The sequence below is a fragment of the Ciconia boyciana genome, chromosome 5 (genome assembly GCF_034638445.1).
Source record: "Ciconia boyciana chromosome 5, ASM3463844v1, whole genome shotgun sequence".
NCBI classification, from domain to species: Eukaryota; Metazoa; Chordata; class Aves; order Ciconiiformes; family Ciconiidae; genus Ciconia; species Ciconia boyciana.
Window position 1 is genome coordinate 36756456 of NC_132938.1, and position 25896 is coordinate 36782351.

At 39.3% G+C, this 25896-nt stretch overlaps 1 protein-coding gene across 1 annotated transcript in view; it reads right to left on the reverse strand.

The window, feature by feature from the left end:
* Positions 1 to 25896, reverse strand: part of SNX25 (sorting nexin 25) — a 91378-nt gene that overhangs the window by 18886 nt on the left and 46596 nt on the right. The window contains exons 7-11 of the mRNA XM_072862575.1: positions 17508 to 17698; positions 10850 to 10981; positions 7854 to 8129; positions 3623 to 3778; positions 490 to 621 (exon numbers count right to left, since the gene is read on the reverse strand). Coding sequence (XP_072718676.1) covers positions 490 to 621; positions 3623 to 3778; positions 7854 to 8129; positions 10850 to 10981; positions 17508 to 17698 — 887 coding nt within the window. The remainder of the gene's footprint in view (positions 1 to 489; positions 622 to 3622; positions 3779 to 7853; positions 8130 to 10849; positions 10982 to 17507; positions 17699 to 25896) is intronic.

Here is a 25896-nt window from a genome sequence, read left to right on the forward strand (position 1 = left end):
TCCTTCAACTTACTCACAGATTTAAGGCACTTTCTTTCTGGGTATTCTAGTCCCTTGAAACTGAACTGCCATTAAATATAATACAGACCACAAAAAGTCTAAGTACTGCATCTTTGAGACATAGCAGACACACAACTGCACCCAAGTGTGATAGCATGGTAATATAACAAGAGACAGTTCTCGTGAAAAACAATGCCCAAGACGCAAATTACTTCACCCAATGCCAAAACCAGTTCACATATATGCAGGTATTTTTATAACTCCGTTACAACAGCATCTGAGGACTAGAAATTTTGTATATGCATGGTAGTAGTCACTGGGGAAACAGAGGAGTTCAGAAGAGGTTAAGATTTCCTGCCCTCCAAGTAAATATGAAGTATACACAGTGTACACAAAGGTATAAGGAAAGTATAAACATGTTTTTATTCTTCTCTTCATGCAAGTTTGAACTGACCCAGAAGATAAAAAGCCATAAAAAACAAACCATACCTCGCCTGAGACAATGAAGGCTTTCCACATACCAAGATTCTCACACCACCAGTCCGTTCTTGCAATGTGTAGCTGAAGGTCATTGTGCTCTCTCTCCATCAGAGTAATTTCATCCTTCAGCTTAGAAACAATCTGCAGAGGAAAGTTTGATTACAATTGGTAAGAAAAAGCTATGCAACACACATAGTTGTGTCTTTAGGGACACTATTCAGAAAGGAGAAAAGGTACAAAAGCATGGAGAGAAAGAACAATTCACATGGGAAAAAAAATTGTGAGAGAATCTATGATGCCTCTTATAAATTTGTAGAATACACAGTAATCTTAAAGGTCAACCCTGATACTAAAATAAAAAACGAGTTAGAAGGACATGCTACTATCACACTATCAGCATAAAAGACATTTTAGATAGGATTGTATATTACACGCATATATTACACGTCTTATACAAACTTGAAATTGCAGTTAGTGAAATATGCATTACTGAAGACATCCTCCTTACCATTTTCAGATATACATGATGCGACTGAAGAACCTGGGAATAGATTTCATTTCTAGGAACTTAGCTATGTTAACAATCACTTAGGAAGTTACCACTTAATTCATTTTAGTTTTGGAAAGGGAAGGATTTATTATTGTGGAAAGCACACATTTAAAAAGATGTTCTCATCAACACATAGCTCACTGCCATAATCTCATAAAGGAGAAATAGTGTATCTCATCACATCAGCAAAAAAATAAGTAACCATACATACTACCAGGAGACAGTATGACAAGAAAAGGTGGAAGTATACATAAGATGTGACATTAGAAAACACAACAAAAGCTGCTGACACTTTTTTTTAAATATGATATTTCACAGTCAATTTTATGAGTCTTAGTTGTACAACTTGCACCACAAGCTCGTTATAAGAGCACCTCTTAAAATTTCTCAAAGTGAGTTTCATGTTCACTCCTGGTACAGTTCCACTGGAAATATGAAAGATCTGAACAAGTTAACATAAAATCCCTCCAACTTCCACATAATTCCTGATAGAGATGGAGGCACTTTTCCGTTCAGTAAAGTCCCATTTAATTTCAATAATTGTGTCACACAGTTTTGTTTGAAGATAAGACTTAGCAAACACTAGAAAGTGCTCTGGGTGGGGAATGTTAAGGTTTTGCTTTGCTACCGAGGACGACAAGATTGAACTCTAGAAAGAATGTGGTCCCTGCACATTTACTGTGGTTGCACAGCATGGCATGAGACTGCACTCACAGACCCAAGGGAGACAGTCACTGAGCTTTGGGCATGAGACATGCACCAAAGGTGGCACCACAGACCTCCAAAGATCAAGCTATCTTCTATGGCAGTGGGCCTTGTACGTCAGGGACATTGCCTGAGACTGCTTGTCATCTTTTCATGTCATCCTTGCTACTCTTTATATTCCACAGAAAGAATTGAAATTAGACTTCTCCCTACAGAGCATTTTATTTTAGAATTAGCAGCATTCCACGTGCAACTCAAATGAGCAGTTTTCTTCCTTGACTGACTGGCATCCGAGTTGCACGGTGCTAGAAGCCACCTAAAGATGTTCATACATGTTTTGTATGGGTCTCACAGCCAAGGCATTTCAAAAAGAGAAAACAAACAACCCAGGAACAGCTTGACATTAAAAAATTTAATACAAAATGTGTGTGACATTCCCCTTTGTATGGCACAAAACTGTGGAATTTTTAGAAACATTTATTACTTCATATGACCAAGAACCAAATTTTTACCTGCCACATCCAGAGGAGAAAAATTAAAGTCCCTGTGACAAGGTGCTCTCACACTGTCAACCCTAACTGTCCACTTAAAAACTCCACAGGTTTTAAAACTCCACAAAAAAAAAAAAAAAAAAGACACACACATCTGTGCTCTTATCACTCCAAACAGTAGTGGTTGGATGACAAATAAGAGGTATCCTCTGCCAGCTGAGGCCACACACAAAGCAGAGCAGCTGTGAGCAGGACACCCCAGAACAGCTGTGGACACATTTCCAGTTGTCTGCAGTAACCTCTGGCAGAAGGGGGATATGGAAGAGACAGAGGGAATGAAGCTAGCCAGGGTGGCCTCAAACACTACTGTCCACATCTTTCTCTTAGAAGTAGCTATCCTCAGAGCTGGGTGTCAACTTCTATTCAGACCAGCATCTCAGCACTCACCCTGAGTGAAGGAACAAATGTACGAAGAACCCAGGTCCTGAGCAACGACTAATGCTCAGGTACATTTTTGCCATCCCTAGCAGGAGGCCATTTTAGGGAGATGCCTTGGCTACTTGTTCATCTCACCCACCATCTACCATTTGCAACCCATCTCATTATACCTGAAAAGCTTGGCCCAGCTGCATCTGAACAACTCCTGAAATATCGTCCTCGATAGCAATGCAAATGAGTTGGCCTAAGACAAATGCAAATCACTTGCTTCTGCCTGAGTATGTTCTAGATTGCTTAACTATTGCACTTTGCAAAGAGAGATTTTTTTTTTTTTAATCCAAGCCCATAAAACCCAAGTTTCATATCCCTCAGAATTTTTAGTCTGATGAAAATGTGCCCTGCAGATTTCTCCTAGCTCCTTATAAAGGAAATCAGTCACTTTTATAGATTTGGGGGTTTTTTTCCCCCTTTTATTTGAGCAAGCCAGTCACAACTGTAGAGATTATGAAATTGTGCTGTGCTATTTCAAAGCCAGCAGAGGGAGCAGAAGTTAACTAGCACATACTTCCACTGCAGTGCTGCAAGATGCGGCAGGGACACGAAACCAGATGCCATAAAGAATTATACAGATATAGGTGGGTAGAGATGTAAGGAAGAAATACTATTTGCCACCAACAAAGCAGCAAGACAACTGGGAGAGAGGTTGTTATTCTATGACAAACAAAGCAATATAAATCATATTTACAATTTTAGCTACAATAGCTTTTAAAAAAAAAAAAGGGGGGCAAAAAAATAAACAATTAAAACTAAGCTCTGATTTCACTTTCTAGAACAGGTTGATTGAAATAGCAATCTGACCTGTCCAAAAAAAGCCTGAAACAACTGGATATTACAAACACATACATAAAATATTTAAAAAAAAAAAAAAAAAAAGACTGAAGACACTAAAGGTACTTACCTTTTTGTCGGGTTTTGGTGAATTACATATGGAATTTAGAGCTTGTTTCTTATACTCAAGCTTGTCATTTAGCTGGCGAAGTTTATTTACAGCATAACTGGCCTGTTCATTAATTCTTGTGCTGCATTCTTCAGTAGCTTCTTCACAACCTTGGCTCTAGGAATAGAGGATGGGAGTAATTGCATCATTAATATGGAAAAGGAGAGAGTTATTGTTTGCTCCATGAGCATTTTATGTAGAAGAACACTTATTCTTGATGTTGACAAAAATGTAGGTATAAGAGATTGTAACAGATATTCCAGCCATCACTTCCAACATGAAACATAAGTCTGTTAAAAAAACCAAAACAACTGACAAAGCCTCATCACCATTTACACCACAGCTCTTTGGCAACTCTTGCCAACTGTGTAAAATTACCTTCAAGCTAAGGCTTTAGTGTAAATGAGAGGAAGAGTCAAAGTTTGTTTTAAAAGCAACAACAGCTTAGTAGTCATGATCAATATTCCGAGCCAGATAGAAAAGCAAATACTTAGCTCTGAGCTGAAAGATAATGGGGGGAAGGGGCAGGGGGGCAACCAAAACAAAAAAACCCACAGTTCCAACAAAGTCCTGCCTCCCACAAACCTTCACAAAACAGATTTATCAGCCTGCAGAACAATCTAAACCAAATCCTTTCTCTTCATAAACAGATTTTACTGCTGGTTTTAGAAGTGTTAATAAAATTGTGTTAAAAGCACATACACATTATGTTAAACTTTTAAATCGTTTGCTTATATTCCTTCAGACAAACCAATAGCTTTTTCCATCTTATGTACTACAGGCATGCAAAAAAATTAGAAAACTTCACACCTTTCAGTGACATTCTCTTTAACATCTTTTGGCATTTGCCTCAGCCTCCCCTTTCCTACTGTACTTTCCCAAATAGGCATGAAGACCTTGACATCCAGCAAACACAGCACTGTGATGTTACCATTGCCATGTTCAAAGATCTTTGAGGTGTGCTTGTGACTGACTATATCTTAATTTATCTGTGGGAAGCTATGAATCTAATCTCATGAATGAGAGTTCTGTGTTATTTAATGATATTCCCACTAAGTAAGCTGTATCTTTATATCATTAACAAAAAGCTAACAGAAGGAAGTCTCACACTCTACTAAATTCTATGAGTTTTAGAGGAGAAAATCCTACGGTAAATTCTCCAGTATTTTACATCTTAGTAAAAAAAAAAAAAGTCTGAGAAGAGATACAGTAGCAACAATAATGAATCTTCTTAGTGTGATCCTCATAAGGGAGGGTAACATAATGCAGAAGTCAGGATTTCTAGGCTAAGAAATCCATGTCCTTTTCTAGCTCTGCATTTGCCTGCTATGTGGTTGAGTAAATAACATTAGCTCTATGCCCCGTCCTTTCTTCTGTCTACTCTGCATGGACTAAACTCCTCAGGTCAGAGACTGCCTCCAAGCATGTATACAGAGCTCAGCTCGTGAAAGCTTGTTGTCATCTCCTGGTACTACAATAATACAAATAATAACAATTAACAACACTGGGTGTTATTCAAAACTGTATTGAACAGAACCATAAAATAAAAACTTATACTTGTCGGAAAGCACAGAGGTAAAAAAGAATCAAAAATGCTATTTTCAACACTGAAAAATTAAAAGACTTTTCATATGAAGTTTGGTTCCAGTAATCAAAGGATTGCAATTAACTACAAATCAGTAAGGCTCTGCTCCCAGAGGTACACTACATGATTTCTCTGTCATTAACATTTCAGACACTTACAGCAAAAAACACTGCTGAATCACTAGGTTTATCACAAAAATGCTAGAATTACAAGATAACAAGTTACCTGTACTAAAATTACCAAATTTATCAAATAAGCAACCAACAGACTCAAAGATGAGATCATAAAGGATCATGCTATTTTCCTCTGATTGCTAAACTGACAATGACTTCCATTGCTGTGAGTGCTGTAGAACGCAGACTTTGGGTTTATTTTAGTGATCTAACGCACGCAGCACCGATGCAACCACCAGACCCTCTTTCTTCAAAGTGCTGAATGCAGGCACTGCTTCCTTCTGTATTTTTACGTCTACTCATGACCTTTTACAGGAGGTTTGTCCAAGGAGTGAAAAGGGATGACAGATTGGAAGGAAGAAGAAAGAGCTTGTTCCATGTGCAGCAGAACCAGCAGAGTCTGGCCTCGCCCTGATTCCTATCTTCTGATTTGATTTTCTCATGTTTAATCAGGTCTCACCCTTTTGTTCGCCCCTCCAGGGGGACACTAGGTGGCTTTTTACCTATCCAGCTATAACAGTGAAATGTATAGAAAATTAACACAGGCAACTCCCACAGCACCTCCGGAAGTGAGGATGTAGAATTCCAAAACCCAAACTAAACAAAACCAATTAGTATTTGCTAACAATATGGATCCCTCCAGAAACATCACATTTCTCAGCTGTGGTTTCCTATACATGGGGAGGAAAAAAACCCAAACCTATGAGCCAGTAGTGCATTTTCACCAACATTTGAAAGCCCACTGGAAGCTTCAGAAAGAAGAATTTCTTATAATTTATTTTCACCTCAAAAGACCCTGAAGCATGGCACAGAGCCATTAGGACTGCTCTATTCGAGAGATGCTCTAACCGTCTATGCAACTTCATACTTAATTTGTTGTTAAAAATGCAAAAAAACCCTTTAACCATAGGCAAACTTGGCAATATATTAGTCTTCAAGGTTTCACAGCAGACACAGCCTTCAAATCTGGCACATATCTATCCAAGGACTCACAGGAAGGACAGATGATGCTGATGTCAAAAATCTAATTTTTCGGCAGCTATAGTAAATGTTATCTGACAGAGGACAGCTAGCGCTAAAGTGTTGTGTCAGTTTTCTTAGAGAAACGGTTATCTCTGTTAGACTCTGCATGAAATATATAAAGAGATTAAAAAGCACGAAGTTTAATACTTAGAAAGTTCTGGACAAAACCAGTAACAGTTTTTTCCTCAAAGTCCCAATGATTGCAAACACAAGGACAGAAGGTCTTTGAAGTACCTACCACCCTCAACACATAGCTGAGTTAGCAGTGAGGAAAGTAGAAAACGCGTCTTGAATCTTTTATCAAGGAAAAGAATATAGGGAGAAAAACAATGAAAAATTCAGCAAGCTCTAAAAAGTTTGTATTGGAAGTAATTTACTTATAACAGCTCATCTCCGCAGATTTGCTGATATGCGGACTATGGAGACTGTAATAGCTCACCTACAGAAATGAAAGTCATATTTAAGCAGTAAATACAAAAGCCTTAGGTTCTGGAAAAATTATTTCTAAATGGCAGAATGCAGATCAGCACCTCTGGATTCTGCTGCTTCTTTGTCCATTTAGATCCAGTTTTAGATAAACTATTACACTTCATTGTGTTCTGAGCAAGTTCACATGTAAAATGAAGATATTCATGTTGATCTGAAGTGGCAGCCTAACTGAAAGATGCTCACTAGTCTGAGAGATGCTCACTACTCTGAGAGATGCTCACGTCAAAATGTTCTTAGATAAACGTAACACAAAGTTCCCCCAACATGATCCATTTAGAGAACCCACTGAAAAAACCTGCCCCAAGAGAGCTGCCATTGGGTTATTGCTTACGACATTTTGAATGCTGTTTTAGTATTTCCAGTTCTAGTGCTATTTTAATCAGTTTTATCTTCCAACATAGCCTATTAATTTATTGAATAAATTAATTAAAAAAGCACTAAGATTATATTTTTCATTACTTCTTCTCCTCTTTTGTGCAACTTTTAAAACCTATCTAGTGCCTAGGAAATGCACAGGAAACAGGGACAGACAACATCTAGACAGAAACCTACTGATGTTTCAGTGAGATTTTCTTCACTGAAAAGCAGAGCAGCTGAGCTTGTATGAGGTATGTTTTGCATTCTCTGATACTAAGGAGCATAACGAAAGATACAGAATACGAAAGGCTTGGAAAGCCGAAATACCTACTTTAATTTGAAGTTTAAGTAGCCAGTCATTTTGTACCAGTTTGTTTCAAAGAGCTTGTAAATATAGCAGGTTTACCTGATGAAACTACAAGAGTGATGATATTTATAAATACATCAGGAAAAAAAAGAAAAGTAATCCAAAGCTCAAGGACAGAAGATGCTACTATATGCTTTAGTCAGGATCATCTTCAGATCACCTTAAATAACAGTGAAATAAATTGTCCATGTGACTCACCACTTCATCTTTGTCCTCAGAAGTTGGCTGAGCAGAACTTCTTTCTTCTTCCTTCTTGACTGATCTCTCATATAAATCACTGACAATGAATGAGGGGTAGTATCTGTCCTTTAGTGTTTCGTAAACATCTGCCTGAATTCTGTAGAATACTTCAATGCCTTTATTTCCCACAAGACTTTGCTGTATTTCTTTATAAATTGATTTTTCCACAGGTATTTCTCTGCTTTCCACAAAAAAATTCTGATAAATTTCACTCACCAGTTGAGGTATTTCAGCCTAGGAAGCAAGGAGGGAGAGGAAGGGAGAAGAGAATAATAAAAAATGTTAAAAATATCAGGATGACTCAGGATCCAGGTGCATAATTTGAAGGATGATCAAGCCAATTTCACGCCCAGATGTATGAGAACACATCTGTGCATCTTTTACTGAGATCAAGCACTCTGCCTGTGCACCTATGCTAAGCAGTCATTTTCACAAGATAAATAGCAATATTTGTTAAGTGAAGAAACAGCTGTGCTCTAAAATTACCATAGCTTCTCACATCCACTGCTTTTAAAAGTATGCTCCAAAAGCTGGTATTAAAAGGAAAAAAAAAAAGTGCTCGAGCAACATTGTGGTCACCATTTTAAGTTCAGATTGTGGAGTTCAGCTGTATCAGCTCTCCTGTCTTCTGCTGGATAGAATCAACTCACTTTATACTTGACTATAATTAATTTTTGAGGGGGAAAAGAAAGAAAAAGAAAAAAGAAAATAAAAAAGCACACCTGAAGAGACATTTACCAATACACAAGGCCCAGTATTTCCACTGAGCACAGAGCAGTGCACAGGATTGAATGAGGAAGTAAAGCAGCACAGCCCATGATCATCTCTCTAAACTGACACAAATTAAAGAGGTTTTACCCATTCACTTAGTATGGCACAATGTACTTTACCTGCTTTATGTGACAGTATCACAGCCACATGGCTGCACGATGCCACTTTTTTGTATTCAAAGCTGCCCCTGTAGTGGCAGACAACCCTTATGTTCTGTGGTGCAACAGGAGCACAGTATGTTAGAATCACTTAAAAAAAAAAAAAAAAGGAAGTCTTGAATAAAGGCACTATACATATTGCTTTGAAAGCAAGGAGACAAATTACAGCTGAAAGGTCATAAAATTATTTATGGCACCTTTTCCAATCATGAGCAGTCTACAAACCAAAATTGATTTATACAACTCTCTTCACGGTGCCTGACAAACCATTTTTATGAACACTTTCTAGCCTGAGTTGGTTGTTAGCCATTTCTTCAGATCGTATTAATGGCTCACTACTCACGGTCCACAATTTGCCACTTTGGTTACAGGATGTTATTTGTGTTTTCCAATGGACTAGAATCTTTCTACATAGGAGAGTAATAAAATTACAGTGAATAAAAAGTTAACTGATACTTAATAATGAAATTTGTATTTCATGCTAGTGTGAATCCTGGAACTTTAGAACAGTTTCCCCCAAAAATCCACCCCACTGCTCACAAACAGCAAATTCGTCCTCTACATTCTTGCTCTGCACCATTGCTCCATGATACTTCTTGCAACTTTAAGTCGTACTTCCTATCCCTGTTTCAGGGTTCTCATTCCTACTTCATTTTAGCACAAATTACAATATAGCATTTTTTCTTCCCTCTAGCAGTAGCATGGCATTCCTGGAGAAACTTAGATGCTTATACAGCAACAGAACAGGGAGAGAAAAGGGTCTTTTACAGAAAAATCTCTCTTTCAAAAGGATTTTTAAAATACATATACACAAATTTTCACAGGGTTGGATTGAATGGACTACCTGTAATTGGCAAGATGAGAAGTTTATGTACAGACTATCAAACTGTAATGTACTTTTAAATTTCAAATGAGCTGATACAACTAAAGCCATATTACTGCAAGTTTTTTCTCTGGTGCAGGGGGAAATAATTCTACTACTTTTGCACATCAAGTATCCTTTTTACAGGTCATGTTGCTACACAAAACAACAGTAAACCATCATCACAACAGTCCACAATTTTTAATTGCCATATTTTGAGATTCAACAAGGCCAAGTGCCAGGTCCTGCGCTTTGGTCACAACAACCCCAAGCAACGCTACAGCCTTGGGGAAGAGTGGCTGGAAAGCTGCCCAGCAGAAAAGGACCTGGGGGTGTGGGTTGACAGCCAGCTGAATATGACCCAGCAGTCTGCCCAGGTGGCCAAGAAGGCCAGTAGCACCCTGGCTTCTATCAAAAATAGTGTGGCCAGCAGGACTAGGGAGGTCATCATCCTCTGTACTTGGCACCGGTGAGGCCGCACTTCGAATACTGCGTTCAGTTTTGGGCCCCTCACTACAAGAAAGACATTGAGGTGCTGGAGTGTGTCCAGAGAAGGGCAACGAAGCTGGTGAAGGGTCTAGAGCACAAGTCTTATGAGGAGCGGCTGAGGAAATCGGGGTTGTTTAGCCTGGAGAAAAGGAGGCTCAGGGGAGACCTTCTCACTCTCTACAACTACCTGAGAGGAGGTTGTAGCAAGGTGGGTGTCGGTGTCTTCTCCAAAGTAACAAGTGATAGGACAAGAGGAAATGGCCTCAAGTTGCACCAGGGGAGGTTTAGATTGGATATTAGGAAAAATTTCTTCACCGAAAGGGTTGTCAAGCATTGGAACAGGCTGCCTAGGGAAGCAGCAGAGTCACCATCCCTGGAGGTGTTTGACAGACATGTAGATGTGGCACTTAGGGACATGGTTTAGTGGTGGACTTGACAGTGCTAGGCTAACGGTTGGACTTGATGATCTTAAAGGTCTTTTCCAACCTAAATGATTCTATGATTATTCCCAAACATCGATATGAAAAAGTTAAAAAAATTAAATTGCTTAGCACCCACCCTATGCTATCGCTATTTTAAAAACATAAATACAAAGACATTTCCTAATATCAAGATCAGAACAAGCAGAGATTCCAGTTAATGTACAAGCCTCGTGGACTTGCAATTTCTTCCACCTTGTTAGCGTTCTTCAGATACTCCACAGACTCCCAAAGACCGATCAAAGCCATCTTGTCCATCCTTTCCATGTAGATTCGGAAGTGCTCTCGGTATGAAGGGTTGGCCAAAATTTCTTCGAACTGAAGAATCTGAAGAAAGGAAAACTAAGAATAAAACCTGGGAAAATACCTAACTCTAGCTTCTCTCCATCCCTTATGGGGAAAATCTTTTCACTTGATGTGCCCCCAGAGCACCATGCATCCCACAAACATGTGAACTACATTCAATGGCACAGACCTTCTACAGCAATAGTTTAGCTTCATTTAAAAAAAAATTTTTAAAAATAAAAAATATGAGTTGTAAGTATTTAGAAGATAAATGCATCTATGCTCCTACCAGACAGAAAATGTCCACGTTTTCTGTCCAGGAGGTAAGACTACATTTCAAAGGACTAAGATGGCATTTCAAGTCATTCATTAAACGCTATTTCCAAAAATTTAACTTCCAATGTTCCTGCAAGGCAGAGGAGCCAAGCTGAAAGCTAACTGATCTATTCTGTGCTTGATTCAAACAGAGAGTAACACCAGCAGTTTCCATGCCACAGGCCACAGAGCTTTGAGATGTACCTTAATTATTCCCAGGGACACAGAAAAGATGGAGTGTAGTTCTTTACCCAGGCAGCTAGGGATTTGGTGGCCAGTTCCCATTAACTGAGTGTTATTGAAAAGCATCTATCAGAAATGCAGCCAGGGAAGAGTATGGGCTGTGATATAATGCTCAGGACTCTTCCCGAGATGAGAGAAGAGGGTGTACGTCAAGCAGAAAAGGAAATAAAACAGAGACTTCCCACACCCAAGCAGATGCTGCAGCCATTAAGCTGTTAGATTAAAAAACCATTATTGCTTCCTCATCCTCTACTATTTCTGTGAATCCAGACCTTTTCTTTGAGACAAACACAGACACCAACCAACCCACACCTTTTTCTTTGAAAAGACAAGCAGGTCCTTAAGCACTGGGGCTAATGAATCTTAGCTTCCTATGACTTTGCATTTTATAGCAAAGATAATTTGGTACAGAGCAGAGCAAGACATGAATTCCAACCGAGATTGAGGCATTAATAATTTCTCTAATGTGGGTTTTCTGATACCTAATAATAATACAATTCAGGTCATGTATCAGCATCTGTCTCTCTGGGAAGGCCACATATTTTCCTAAACCTAGTACCTATGAGACTCTACCACCAAGTCACATTTAGGAAAAACAGTTTGCTGGACTCAAGATGTATGGGAGGAAACTATGTACACATGCATGTACACAATTACTAGCACAAGTCACTTCCTTAATGAACTAAGCTAAAGAAGGTACTTTAAAAACTGTATCCACCTATGTTTTGTCTGAAACAGCTCCCCAGATTTTGGGCAGTGTTTAAGTAAATTGTGTTTGTTGCAGCTGAAATGCTTATTTTCATCTTCAAAGTTCCTCAGTGACAGTCATGTGACATTCCTCTCTTTATCCTTTACCATACCTATATCGTCTGGGCATGGCTTGCTCTTAGCTTAAGAGCTCATCAGGCATATGAACATAAACTTCTGCCTTTCAGAGCTCACTCTATAATCTTCATTGAGCAGCAGAGAGAGCCTTGCTGAAGCTAGGCTTATTACAGAAATGGTGATCAGACTGTCAAAGAGAAGAACACAGAGATGACAATTCAAAGGCCAGTCTGTGCTTTAGCCTTATTGCTGTGCAACATCATACTTTCTATTCAATCATTTTTATCAAGGACAATGATTTAAAATACAGCAGAAGAGGGTCAACCAGACTCTTGAACAGAGATCTTCACCATCTCCGGGACTGTCAGCTCCGTAAATGACAGCAGAGGTAATAAATCACTCACAATGCGGAGCATGTGCTGTCACTTCTTGAGCGAGAGGTCACCTTGGTCTCTACGCCTCTATTATCCAAGGTATCCCCACCCAGGCTGCCAGCAAGGAGGGTAATTAACAAATATCCCCTCTCAAAAGTAACTGTGGGTAAGTGCTGCTGCAGGGAGCAAGGCAAGTGCAACCATCCCTCTCGCCTAACAAAGGACCCACTGCACAGGTGCCCCATGGTAACTGAAGTGGTGGTGTTGCCTAATAAAGCTGTTACACAAACCTCCCAATAGTTACCTTGCAAACTGAAATACTTTTAACAAACTAATGGACAGAAAAGCATATTTAAACTTCTCTTGCAGAAATGAGACCTCACAAACTTTTTTTAGGTTTTTGTTTGTTTGTTTAAGGCTTGACTATCCTGGAATTACTAAATGTGTTAAAAACACTGTACTATAAACATTATTAAGATTTCATTGACAACAATGATGGACAAAAGAGGTTTTTAGGTTTGAGGTGGTAAGGTATCACAAAATGCATACAATCCAGGAAGTATTCTCTGGAAGATCCTTCCTTCTCTGATTTAAAGAATGAGATTCTGCAGTAATTTGTAATCCTCAGCAAAAGATAATTTTATGACTCAGTATCACCACGGATTAGAGTACAAAGCTCTAAGCTATGTTGGCACATACACACGCATTAGGGCATGTGTACACCCTCAAATCTAATAACCAGTTAGCAGATATAATCTTAGAATGATCAGCCTCAACAGCAACCCTTCAAGTCCTTTTAACTCGAGAGCAGCTTCCGGGTTTGGAAAAAACAGCAGCTTTACTGCTGCCACATCCATTCCCTATTCCAACAGGAAAGTAACTAATATACCACAGCTGGTCACAGGCTCTGCCAAATACTAGGAAAGGATTAGATTTTTTTTTTTCCCCTCCCCAAGCAGGGTGCTTTAACCAGCATCCCTAGCATATGCACACAGCATAGCCTTGTTTCAGGCCCTACAAAGCAGAGACCTGGTCTTGGCAAGTTCCTAAAGATAAGTTCCTCTCCAGAGAGAGGCTGCGACCAAGACAGCTACTTAATTTGGAAGGGCCTGTATAGGCACCAGACACGGCATAGGTGCACTGCACTATATTTCTTTGCAACACACCAGGTTCCCATTTGCTACAACCACATTGGCCTATAATGAATAACCACAATATAGCTAGCAACGGCACTGCAGATCATGGGTGAGGTGAACAGAATTTGGGTCAGTAGTGGAGGTTTTCTGCTGGGATGATGGCACACAGTCAGACTGCAGGACTTCTGTTTTCATTTGTATTTTTTTTTTCTTTTTTGTAGAAGACAGGAATAAAAGGAATGTAAAAAATAACACTGCAAAAATATGTATCTCTTTCAATCTGCACATTAAAAGCCATGAACTAATGCTTTGTCTGTACACTGACTAAAATTAAAGCACATATTCTTATTATTTTTTAAAAAGAGGCGAGTCATCAGAAGGATATCTTTGTCATATACAGCAGTAGCTGAACCAAATGCAATGATTAGTCACCTATCAGAAAGTATATACTACATAAGGTACCTGGCTGTTTTACGGCACATACACTAATGGAAAAATCTCTGCCTTGAGACTCACATGTTCATGAACATACTTCTGTTGTAAGACACCCCATCTTCAGGAAACAGGGACACAACAATTGAAGCTCACTTTCTTTATATTCCCAAATTCTGTACCATGAGGTATCCTGACATAACATGATCTCACAAGGTGAAGCTCGGAAATCACAGTGAAAATCTGATCAGTCACCAGTTAAATCAGCATCTATCCACAGATGTGGTGGAAGCAAGGTCTTCTGCAGGAGTTTCAACTTAGTCCTCATGAGTAGGATTATGAACACAAACTGCCTGTGCCTCAAGATATACTCAGGTGGTTTCCTTGCTACTTCGCAGCAAGTCAAGGACCAGATCCCCAGAGGTCCTCCTATAACACCCGTGGTTCACAAAACAGCTCCACTAAGGAGATGCTGTGACTCCACACATCAAATCTCACAGACGTGGTGATGTGGCTGTTGTGCTGAACACAACAGATCAAACAAATGGTTTGCTGAATAAACACAGACAACAAGAACTCAATTAATTACTGCAGTACAGTGCAGGTACAGTTTCTAAGAAAAAGGACTAAAACCTGCATTGACCATAAGTAGATTAGAAGAGATGCTTTACATATTACACTAATTCAAACTGCATTTTCTCTGAAAGCAAATCTCACACCCAGGGCAGAGTATAAATCAGTATCAGAGCTAATGACAGAATTCAGATTCAGAGAGTAGCTGGGGTTTGTTTGTTTGCTTATAAACATTTGATTATAATTCACACATTCAGGATTTCCCTAGAGAACTCAGATTCAGGATAATGAGGTGAGTGAAACATGTTCAAAGTGTATACAGTCCCGTGACTTGTATGTATTTATCAAACACAAAACTGACACTTTTATAATCAGCTTCTGCTGCGAAAGGAGGAAAAAAAAAACAAAACCAAACCTATTTCAAAGCACATAATTTTTGTTTCTTAAATCTGTAAGAGGACAACATCGACAGCTCCAAATAATCCATCTCCACATTTAAACCCATAATCAGAACATGCATTAAAGACTTCTACCAGCAATGCCATTACTCCCCTACTACTGTAGGGAAAGAGAAAGCTTTCTGTAGGATGCAGAAGTGAAACCAAAATACAAGTTTAGGTCAGTAGTCAATTTGTTCTTTGTTCAACTAGTACCAAAAATTCCCCAATGTTAATAATGTATTCAAGCTTCTGTACTACACTTACAGAAAATAATAATTCAAAACACCATTGCTGACCTATTTCATGCAAGTTGAAGAAAGGAAGGCAAACTTCCAGTTCCTTCTACACAAGCTAGTCATTCTGCAGGTTAAGTGCTAGCTTAACAGAAAAGCTGGCACAGCCAGACTCTAAAGAGAAGTCTAGGGCCACCAGCAGCAACATACCAACATCCCAAACAACGCCCTTCCCTTTTGCTTAGAAAAAGGCCTGAGTGTTCAGTCAATACTGACCACATAGGAGGGGCTGGCATCCAAAATAGCACTGACTGCCTTGAAATAAGAACCCAGACCGCAGCTACAACAGTGCAGGAAGAGGATGGGAAGAAGCAACAGTGAAGACAGTCCCCTTCCTCAACCAAGCCCTGGGCATTTTTCTGTGCTCAGAAGGGAACAGCATGGCCTCTGTCTCTCATCCAGCCTCCCTCCGCCTCCTTCCTGGCAATAGAGAGTTGGGGACAACAGAAGAGAGAAGAAGTTTTCCTATTTTCTATGCTGACGTGGGTGTGGAGGGGGCTTCTTCAAAGAAACACATTGAAAGCTTAGAAGCGGAGCAGCCCAGGATCCCGTTGTTTCCACCATCACTACAACAAATGCCTGTGCAAGGAGCCTTTATTCCTATTAATAGTACCATTAACTCAATATGGAGCTGTTCATGGGTATATTTGCAAGATATAACCCTGCGTCAGCAGCTCCCACAAAAAAAAAAAAAAAAAAAAAAATCCATTGGGTCATAAAACATGCAACATTAACAACAGGAATTCCTTTGATTTTAATTACAATAATATTCTATTTTATCATATTTCTGACCAATCCTGCCCCTACAGTGCAGCTTCATTACTTGATCCCGTTCCTAAACAATCTTATGTCACCACGTATCTATCCTGGAAAGTCTGTAACACCTCAGCAGGCACCAAAAGTGGCATCAGTGGCTCATGCGGTGCTGCCACATGCTTCTCTCTTTCCTTTTCTCCTTGGCACCTCTCGCCACACCCAACTTCAGGAAACAGATCAGGACTGCCTTGGCACAATGTATGACACACCATCTGAAATCATGCTTTAAGGACGAGTGGGGGCTAGGGAATTGCTCTCTTTCAGACCTTACTCAAGAAAGACAAAAAACAAATAGTAGGAACTATTTCTCCATCATGCAACTTTTTCTTACGTGCCACTGAGCTACAATTATTATAAGGACATAATGAAAATTAAAGATCCCTGCATGAAGAGATAACTTCTCTTCTACCTACATGAAAAAGAAAAAATCTTCTTTCCAATTTGAATACATCAATTACTGGGCTTTGCCCAAAGGGGACAGAGTAGATTACACAAGGAAGTCACTAAACTTATTAAAGTTTAGCAAGAATAAGTAGCCATTATTTTATTTTTGTAGATGCTGGCTAATACAATGGTAGTTTTTCAATTCCAGACTACAGTGATGTTGAAAACCAGCATTCAGTCAACAGCTTTACCAGAGTTTTTCTGCAATGACTGCCCTTAATTTTGTCAATTGCCTTCCACAAGTAAGTGTTTGCTTTTGAATAACTCAGTATTTGCAAAACCCACACGCATTTCCTACAGTAAATATAACAAGAGCCAAAGAAACACTGCACATGTGCTGGCAATCTTTTATTTGAAAGCAAGTTGCTACCTTCAGAAAGGCCGCTACCATGTCCTTATTAACTCCCTACACACAGTACGTCTGAAAAATCACACATGCTTACGTGCCACTCGATCCTTTATGAAGTTTCACATTCAGCAATATTTCAGGCTGAGCAATCAGTACGCCTTTTCGGGTACTTCAGTTATCTTTTCCCAAGATAAACAAACAATGCAGCAATTAATTTATACTTGACTCCTGGGGGAAAGGAGTGATTAATGACAGTGAGGCTAATACGATCCAGTGCCAACACATTTAGAACGACCTTCAGACAATGTATGTGCTATTCGATTTATACCTTCTGACTCTGAGGGCCATCGCCTTCATCAGAAACGCCATCTTCCTGCTGATCGTAAGCAGGCCCTCCCAGGAGCCTTATTCTCTTCTCACATTGCTTCTTTGCCACTGTTAGCTGATTAATATACCTCTTCACATTGCGAGCCCTCAGTAGGTCAGCTTTCATTGCCGCAGTTTCTTTTCCTTTTGAATCTAAGAATAAAGCAAACCAGAGACAGTCTTTTATGACATGAAAACATCACCACACCATTGTCTCTCACCCGCCTGATCAAAGTATTTGTCATTCAGGAATCAGCTATGCACATGAGCACAGATCCTGGAAATCTTGTATTTGAAACAGAATGACAATTTGGAAACATTCTCCAATGATACCTCAAGGGTTCATACAGAACAGTTCAGAAAAAAATCCTTATTCAAATGTCCGGTGAAATCTGACCCCTCCAGCTCTTTCCCATAGCTTGTTGCAAGACACAGGCCCAAGACTTGTACTGCAGGATGTACATTTATCGGATGGCATTAGGAAGTTACCTACAGCCATGGCGTACAATAACACAGGGAGCTGATGGCTTATGTACCTTATTGAACATAACATTGACTGCCTAGAGCCATGAGGTACTGGACTCAATCCCCTCCAGCCCAACATTATACATTCCCATGCATGTCATTTGCAAATACAAATTTATTGAGCCTGATGTGAACAGCACATCATACAGTATCTCCTCCAGACAACAACACTGACCAAAGCTCACTCAAAATGGTCAGCTAAGGAAAAAAAAAAATAATAATCTTACAATGCCATGTCAAGACTGCACAGTACTGTTAAATAGTGAAGTAACATGAAGATGACAGTCAGTTGAGTAAGACTTGGTAATAAAAGGTGTAATGTTTGTGTATTTTACATTCCAGCCTCTTCAGCTAATTACCAGGGCCTAAAAAAAGAAGCAGCAGACAAAGCAGATGAAAAAAACCCTATTGCGTTGAAATCATTCCCGTTTTATATCTGCAGGATGCAACTGATTCACATTTATACACTGGTTTTACTTTCCTCTTGTTCAATAATAATACTCCACTGTTGCAGGCTGCAGCTAGAGCTCAGTAGCAAAGTACCTGGCTTGTACTTGGCTCTAGATTAAGTGATTGCTCAAGGATAAATAATAGAGATCTATTCTACTATGTTTTCAAAATATCAAATGCTAGTAAAATGAGGTAGATGAAAACAGTGTTCCATTTTCAAAACAGTTGCTGGAAAGAAAAAAACAGCTAGGTTTGTGAATGCATACACAGAAAAAGGAAATCTCTTAGGAATGATTTAGAATAGGTATTTTAAACACTTTTCTAATACATTAAGGTACTTCTCCTTTTAGGACTGTTTTCATCCTTTTATTTCCCCCTCAAAGCCACATGTAACTACTGCATGTGATCATAAGTTTTGTCACTTGTATACTGAAGGACAACTCAAGGTATATGGAGCTCCCTGAATTTCTACACGTAATACAAGTACAGATATTCTCCCAATATCTTTTCCCGTATTTTTAATCTCACTTTATTCACTGCATGTATTTATGTATGTTGGTAGGGAACCTTCCTGATTCAAAGACTGTTAGTGTTTTAATGGATCAGTATCATTTGCATCTAAGCTGCCATATAATAGTGAACTACAGAGATGATACTCGCTGAAGCAAATGATAAAATGAGTTTACCATGAAAAAAAAATAAGCCATCTGTTTTCCTGGCATGTTATCTCCACAGGGAAGTCAACAGAGCATTTAATTTAGTGTTTCAGTTCTCTGACCAGAGGTACCAGTATTAATGAGAGAAAAAGAAAGAAGAACAGCAAAAGGCAGGAAAAGACCTTAAGGACAAAATAGCTCTCCCTTTCAATTTAAAACATTTACAGCTAATACAAATACATGGACAGTAGTTTAAAGTGAAGATTAAAACCCAACATTTCCCCTCCTGCACTTGACTCTAAGATAATTTTTAAAAGTTCTCAATTCTCTCAATAGTTTAAATACTTTGGGCTCAAAACGCATACCTGAAAACCCACACTTTGAAAGCCCATGACCAGTGCTACGCAATGATCATTCAGCCTTCTTAAAACAAAAGTACCCTTAGTGAAAACAAGGCATTCTTGGAGGGTTTTCAAAGTAAGCGTTTCTACTTTACCTGAAGTCTTATCATCCTGTAACTTCAGCAGGCCTCCAGGAGAGGCTAATGAGCCCTACATCCCACCTGCTTCCACTGATTAATTACTTTTTTAGCAAAGATCCTTCAAAAACATTTGCCTCACTCAGTTCTCCATATCCATAAGGAGCCACTCCACATAAGAAACATTTGAAGCAGAGTGATGAAGATCACGCTGCCAGCCTGTTCCTGCTCCATGGATAAACAGGACTAGTCACCATGAAAACCTGGAAGCGATGTCCCTTTACAAATAAACAAGAGGCTGATGAAGAGCAGCCCAGCATGGAGTGTGGCTAACACTGCAGTGCAGGAGAGACAGCATGGAAGCAGAGACAAACACTGAACATGACCTCCCTCTTTCAAAGTATGAAAGATAAGTTAGGAGAAATTAGGAGGAGCATTTTCATGTCAACTGGGGAAAGGTACGCATATCATTGGTTTTTCCTCTTACCCTAACCTCCTTTTGGGATTTTTGAGAATTCTCAGATTTTCAGACCTAAACTGCTGTGTTTTTCTCATATTAAGCTCTATCAAAAAGATATTTTAAGCTATAAAGAGAACTTATCTTTTTAATCTATTCTTGCCTGATCCCACCACCACCAAAGTACTGAGACATAATTCGTAGCCTTTCTTGCCATTTCTGAGTATCAGCAAAGAAGATGTTCACTATGTTCAGGTATCACTGCATAAACCAAATAAAACCAGAAAGTTACAAAAGAAAAGGCTTGCATTTACCCACACACCACCCTTCAGCAAGCTCCAATAAATGGAAAAGGAATAGATACATGCTACTAAGACACTGTTTCATCACTATGCAAGGGAAGAAAACGCATCCTTTGGATTTTTTTTTTTTTTTTACAAGTAAGAGCTTTACAGTTTTGTTTGTTTGTTTGTTTGTTTTAAATTATTATTAAAAAGACACGAACAAAATCACTCCTTATCAGCAAGACAAGAAAGATGCTTCTTTGGCACTTCCTCCCCCTGTGAGTTGCATGCATGTTTACCAGCAACTGCTGAGCAGGGCCTCCACCCCCAAAGGAGCAAAGGGTCTTCCAGTAACTTCCTCCAAAATAATTCTCCTTACCAGGGGAAATTTTGGCAAGACATGCACTGCCATGGAGGAACTTCAAAGCTCCAGAGGGGTCTGTGCACCCCTCCCAAGGGCATCCAAATGCAATTAGTACCAAAAGCAGAACTTCAAACTCTGCCTATCGAGCCACAGCTGTGGATAGTTCAATTTGAACAATATTAAAATGCAAATGGTCCAAATGAGCTCAAACTTACCAAGCAATCAAATCTAAGCTATCTGTGCAAATCTTTTTAACTCCATGCATTTTCGCACATCTGCAGTGATTTCTGACAAAGCTTCCACATTTTCTTCTGAATCACTCATAACTACCTTGATTTGGACTAGGCCAGGAGCAGATCCTAGAACCCACAAAAAACATTTCTGAGAATGGATTCCTCAGACCTGATTTTCTTTCCTCTTCTTTTTTTGGTAGTTTTGCTACTTGGTCAGGTTTATATGCAATATATACATTAAACTGCAGTACATATTCACACCATCCGTTTTTCAGTCAGAATGCTGGGCCTTGCAAACAATAGTCATGTCAACAAATGCCACACAAACTTTATTACCATAAACCACAGCAAAGGATACAACAAAAATAATGTAAATTAAGACATATGTAAAGCCTGCTTAAAGTGCAAACTAAATTGCATTGTGGCACTTCATGAACTGTCCCCTCTCTTGACAGCAGCAGCATAAAACAGATTTCTCATTTTAACTGCAAAGTTATATATGGCAAAAACATGATTAAAACTGAAAGTACAAGTTCTCGTTCCTTTACAGCTTCAAGAACTACAGACACTTGACACCTGGCAGCACATACAACAGCACTGACTCATCTGACTAGTCTCTGGAGGAGCTACACACATGCACAACATCATAGGCATTTCTGCAAGACTTTTTGCGAGAGCAGAGTTAAGCACATTCAGTGCCTACTTAATGCTGTGCTGAAGTATTTAAGTAGCAAACACCAATTTAACATTTTCATAAACAGTAACCATAATCTTCTATATATAATTTACCAATCATTACAGACCTTTGTGAACTCTCAGAAACTTTGAATTACACGTTTTCAAAGCCTATGTAGGCCTGGAAAAGTATTTGTTCACTTCTGCAAGAGCAGGCCAGACTGAGAAGAACAGTACACATGGTTCTTGTACTGCCCATGGTACAAGCAAAGGGAAAACGATCTCTAACGTGGTCAGACAAGAGAATGAGTTAAAAAAGTGCTAAATCCCAAACACTTCAGCCAACAGATCTGGGGGAAGGGGCTTAAAGGGAGATCATATAAAATTTAGGCACTGATCATTAGCAATACGTAGTGCAACACAGCCTCCCACGTCACAGCCACAGCTGAGCAAAACGAAAACCAAAGTGGCAGTAAGGTAAATTTGAGCATGGGAGTAAGTACGTATTATACAATAAAATAACATCCACCACATATGGCCTCTGTGTGTAGGTCCCTGTGTTCCCTTTGGTCACTTCTATCTGACCAGTCAGCCTCTCCCCTCCCTCTTTCACTGATGGGCATCTCTCCAAACCAACTGTGGACAAGATGCATTACCATCACCAGCACACACAAAGGATCTCAGGAGGAGAAAGAACTTCCTCTATAACATTGATTTGAAAATCACAAATCAAAACAAACAAGTCTAGCACGATCAGAGTCACTGTAACCTTCACCTTCATCCACAAGGATTCCCTCCACACTTACTGCTTGGATATGACGTGCTAGCACAATGTTAGCTCTTTAAGCCTTGCCAAAAAGCTATATAAAAATAATTGCATATGCGTGTTTATCCCTGTGCTGAGGATGGGAGAGGATAATATAATTTTGTCATAATTAAGTTAGATGGCATCTGTAATGCACTGGAATGCAGAAGTATCCATTTACTTCACTCCAAATTATCATGTTGACAAAACCCACACATCAAAACCCACACACTCAAGTTAGCTTGGAGTCCCAGTTTCTAAAAGAAAAGTCCCTTTTTACAGCCGAACATTCAAGCCTTTCGGAACCACAGTACTCAAGAAGCCTGCCCACAGACAGTTCTGTTTCTGTACCAGTTGTCAGCTCCACTTACAAAAGCAAATATCTAGATGCACAGTGGGAATGCTCAGCAGGAGCAATCTTCTACTGCAACACAGCAGATTTCTCCATACAGAAATGGCTGCTTATTCAATCTGTCTCGCAATCCCTGCTTGAAAAGGAGTAGTCTTCTCAACAGGGATGCCCTGGGGTCGATTACAACATGGTGTCTGAAAAAACGGTCCCATCCTGTCATCCAAGGGTGGTTTCTGGTCGTGCTGTGAAGTCACGTATACAGTGGAGGGCACAGAAAATTAGAAGGCAAATCAAACAAATTTTGGAGGTGGGGTGGGGAATATGTTGAGAGATTTACTCTGTTTTGCCCCAAGACAAGGTACTGCCTTCATGGTTTTTTGTTTTAAACAGCAGCTAGTAAAAAGGGATCCTTGCTAAAATTCTTGTAGGATCTTGTAATATATCAGTAAGAGAAGAAACAAAAATGTGTCTGTTAAAATTATAACTAGTGTATTTAAACAGCTTCTTATTCACATTACAGCAAATATCAAATTATTATAGCCACTTACTTTTGTTGCTATTTCATGATTGTTTTTTGAAGCTTTTTCTTTAGAAAAATTAGGATCTACTCTTGCTTCTAGAAACTTGGGTCCTCTCTCACTCATGCTACAATGCCTGATCTGCATATTTGTCCTCTTACACCCTGCGTTACTAGATCAAAATGCAGTAAACATTTTCAGATAACCATTTCTAGTCCTTCAAAATCTTTAACACACAGATTTTGTAAAAAACCCTAATACACCTACAAGTTAGTTCAAATTTGGTTCAGTACTTCCAAGGAATCCTTATCAAAAGGCAAGATGAGGAGAGAGTTTTACAGTTAAAGATGCAGAAAGATGTGATTCTTCCAACCAGAGCACATGTGATTGTAGAGAAGAGCAAGGTCTGAAAATATCCACAGGAAGAAAAACCAAAGATGAGTTAAAAAAACCAACCAAACAAAACCACCCAACAAACAACAAACCAAAAAACAACCAAACACACACCAAAACCAAGCCTCCTCCTATAGGCACTGCTGGAGTGACCCGGACCATTTTGGAAGAGGATACAGAGGAGGACACAGTTTGGAGAAGTAATGCAGATACAAGTACACATCAGATTCAGCGGTTTTGCGCAAGTGTAAATGAGGGAAGTAGCGTAGTGTCAGCATGCAAGATAACAGCTTTTATTTACGGTGGCCTGCACCACTCCAAAAATAAACCATCCACACCTCTGAAAACACTAACGCTACGTTAGGTTTCTTATTCAGCTTTAGCAATGACCAAAAGCAATTCTCCTGGCCACAGGAGTTACATCATCCACCCACAACAGCCATCATACTGTGAACCTCTCATTATTTTGTGTCTCAACCTTTTAGGACATTTGACTCTTTCAGGGAGTCAAATGCAAAACTTACTGCTTAACATGAATCAGATGCTTTTGTACGTTTTCTTTTGCTCTCCTACGCTCACATGCCAGAAGATTCAAGTGATAGAAATCTGAAAAGAAAAAAGACCCTATAACATGCAATTTTTTTTTACTACAGAGGGTTTAATACAATGATGTTTAGAAGTACGTTAAAATACTTTCTGCTTTTATTAGAGGGCCCTAACAGCTAAATGTTTTGCCAATAGGTGGCACCAATACTAGTTAAATCAAGTTAAAGAATCCTGTCCTTGCTGAGGGACAACCTTTCCTCTCCAACGCCCCTGGGCACCAACATTAAATGCATACTTCCGTATCACCAGGAAAAATAGTAAAAGAAGTCAGACAACTGTAGCTTATATGAGAAGTCATTAGTCTGAAGCCTGGTCCTTAGGCTATTCATCCTTTAATAATAAACACCTAATCTTTTTAGAAACTAAATATTTTTGGTCAGTTTTAGAGACTTAATTATGTCTCCTCAACCAATAGCAAAGGTACACAACCCTGCTCAGGCATATTTATTGCTAGTCACATCCTTGCACAACACTTACTTTGCTTAGATAGTAGCTAAGCACTCACTGCTGCACAGTATTGGCCACTCCTGCTGCACTAAGTGCTCCTCACATTTGTTGCTGTACCTTTTTCTATTGAAAACACTGCCCTCAGGAAGCTCCCTCAGGAAGCTTCAAAATGATGGAGGCTGAGACTATATCCATGTACATATTATTCTACACTTGCTCTAGTCTTACGGTCTGAGAGCGGATATCAAGCTTGACAGATTGCTAGCCAGCCGAACCTCAGCTGCTCTAGGTGAACACTCAGGCACTAAAGCAGCAGTTACATTTTCAGGACCCAACTTTGCCATAGGAAAAATGAAATAGCTACCAGTAAGACTATCTCTCGCCAGGCTGGAATCAAAGCTAAGAGATGCCCATGACACAAAAGGCAAGAGCTCATTTACTAGCAGAAAAGGAGAGACTGTCATATACATCAAACACCCATGCTCACACATATTATTACAGGTATGCAGCAGGTATTGAGGGAACAGATTAAAAACAGAAAGATAGAATGAGATTGCACAAACACAATTCCATTTTGCATAAAGCTTACATTTAGTTATTCACCATGAAATCCAGCTGTTGCAGGGGTAGCAGTATGCTATGGCATCCAGAAAGGGAAACATCAAAAGGTGACATAAGTAATGTGGTGGTCTGTTCTACAAGAGTTCAACAAATCTTTGTATCAGCAGTGAGCTGTGCTGGATTTTTGTTGGCTTTGTTTTGTTTTAAGGAAGATAGCACAGCTTTTTCCCTTAAACTTTTCTTCCTAAAATTCAGGAACACGTTAAATTCATTACCACATTAGGAAAAATGTCTCTACCCACTTCAGGAAAAATCAGACACAAAAAAGCCTTCAGAACTAGATTTTAACCCTCTACAGTTTTGACAGCCCTCTTAAAGTTTACTGTAAATAGACTGAGTCTGAAAATTGTTGGTAGATGAAAACCTTCGCGGAATAACTCAAAACAGATTAGAAATCTGCCTTAAATTTGTGTGACCTATAGTAAGATTGTATCGTATGCTTCTGTTGGACATACTGTTCCACATACATCAGGCAAAAAATGTCACC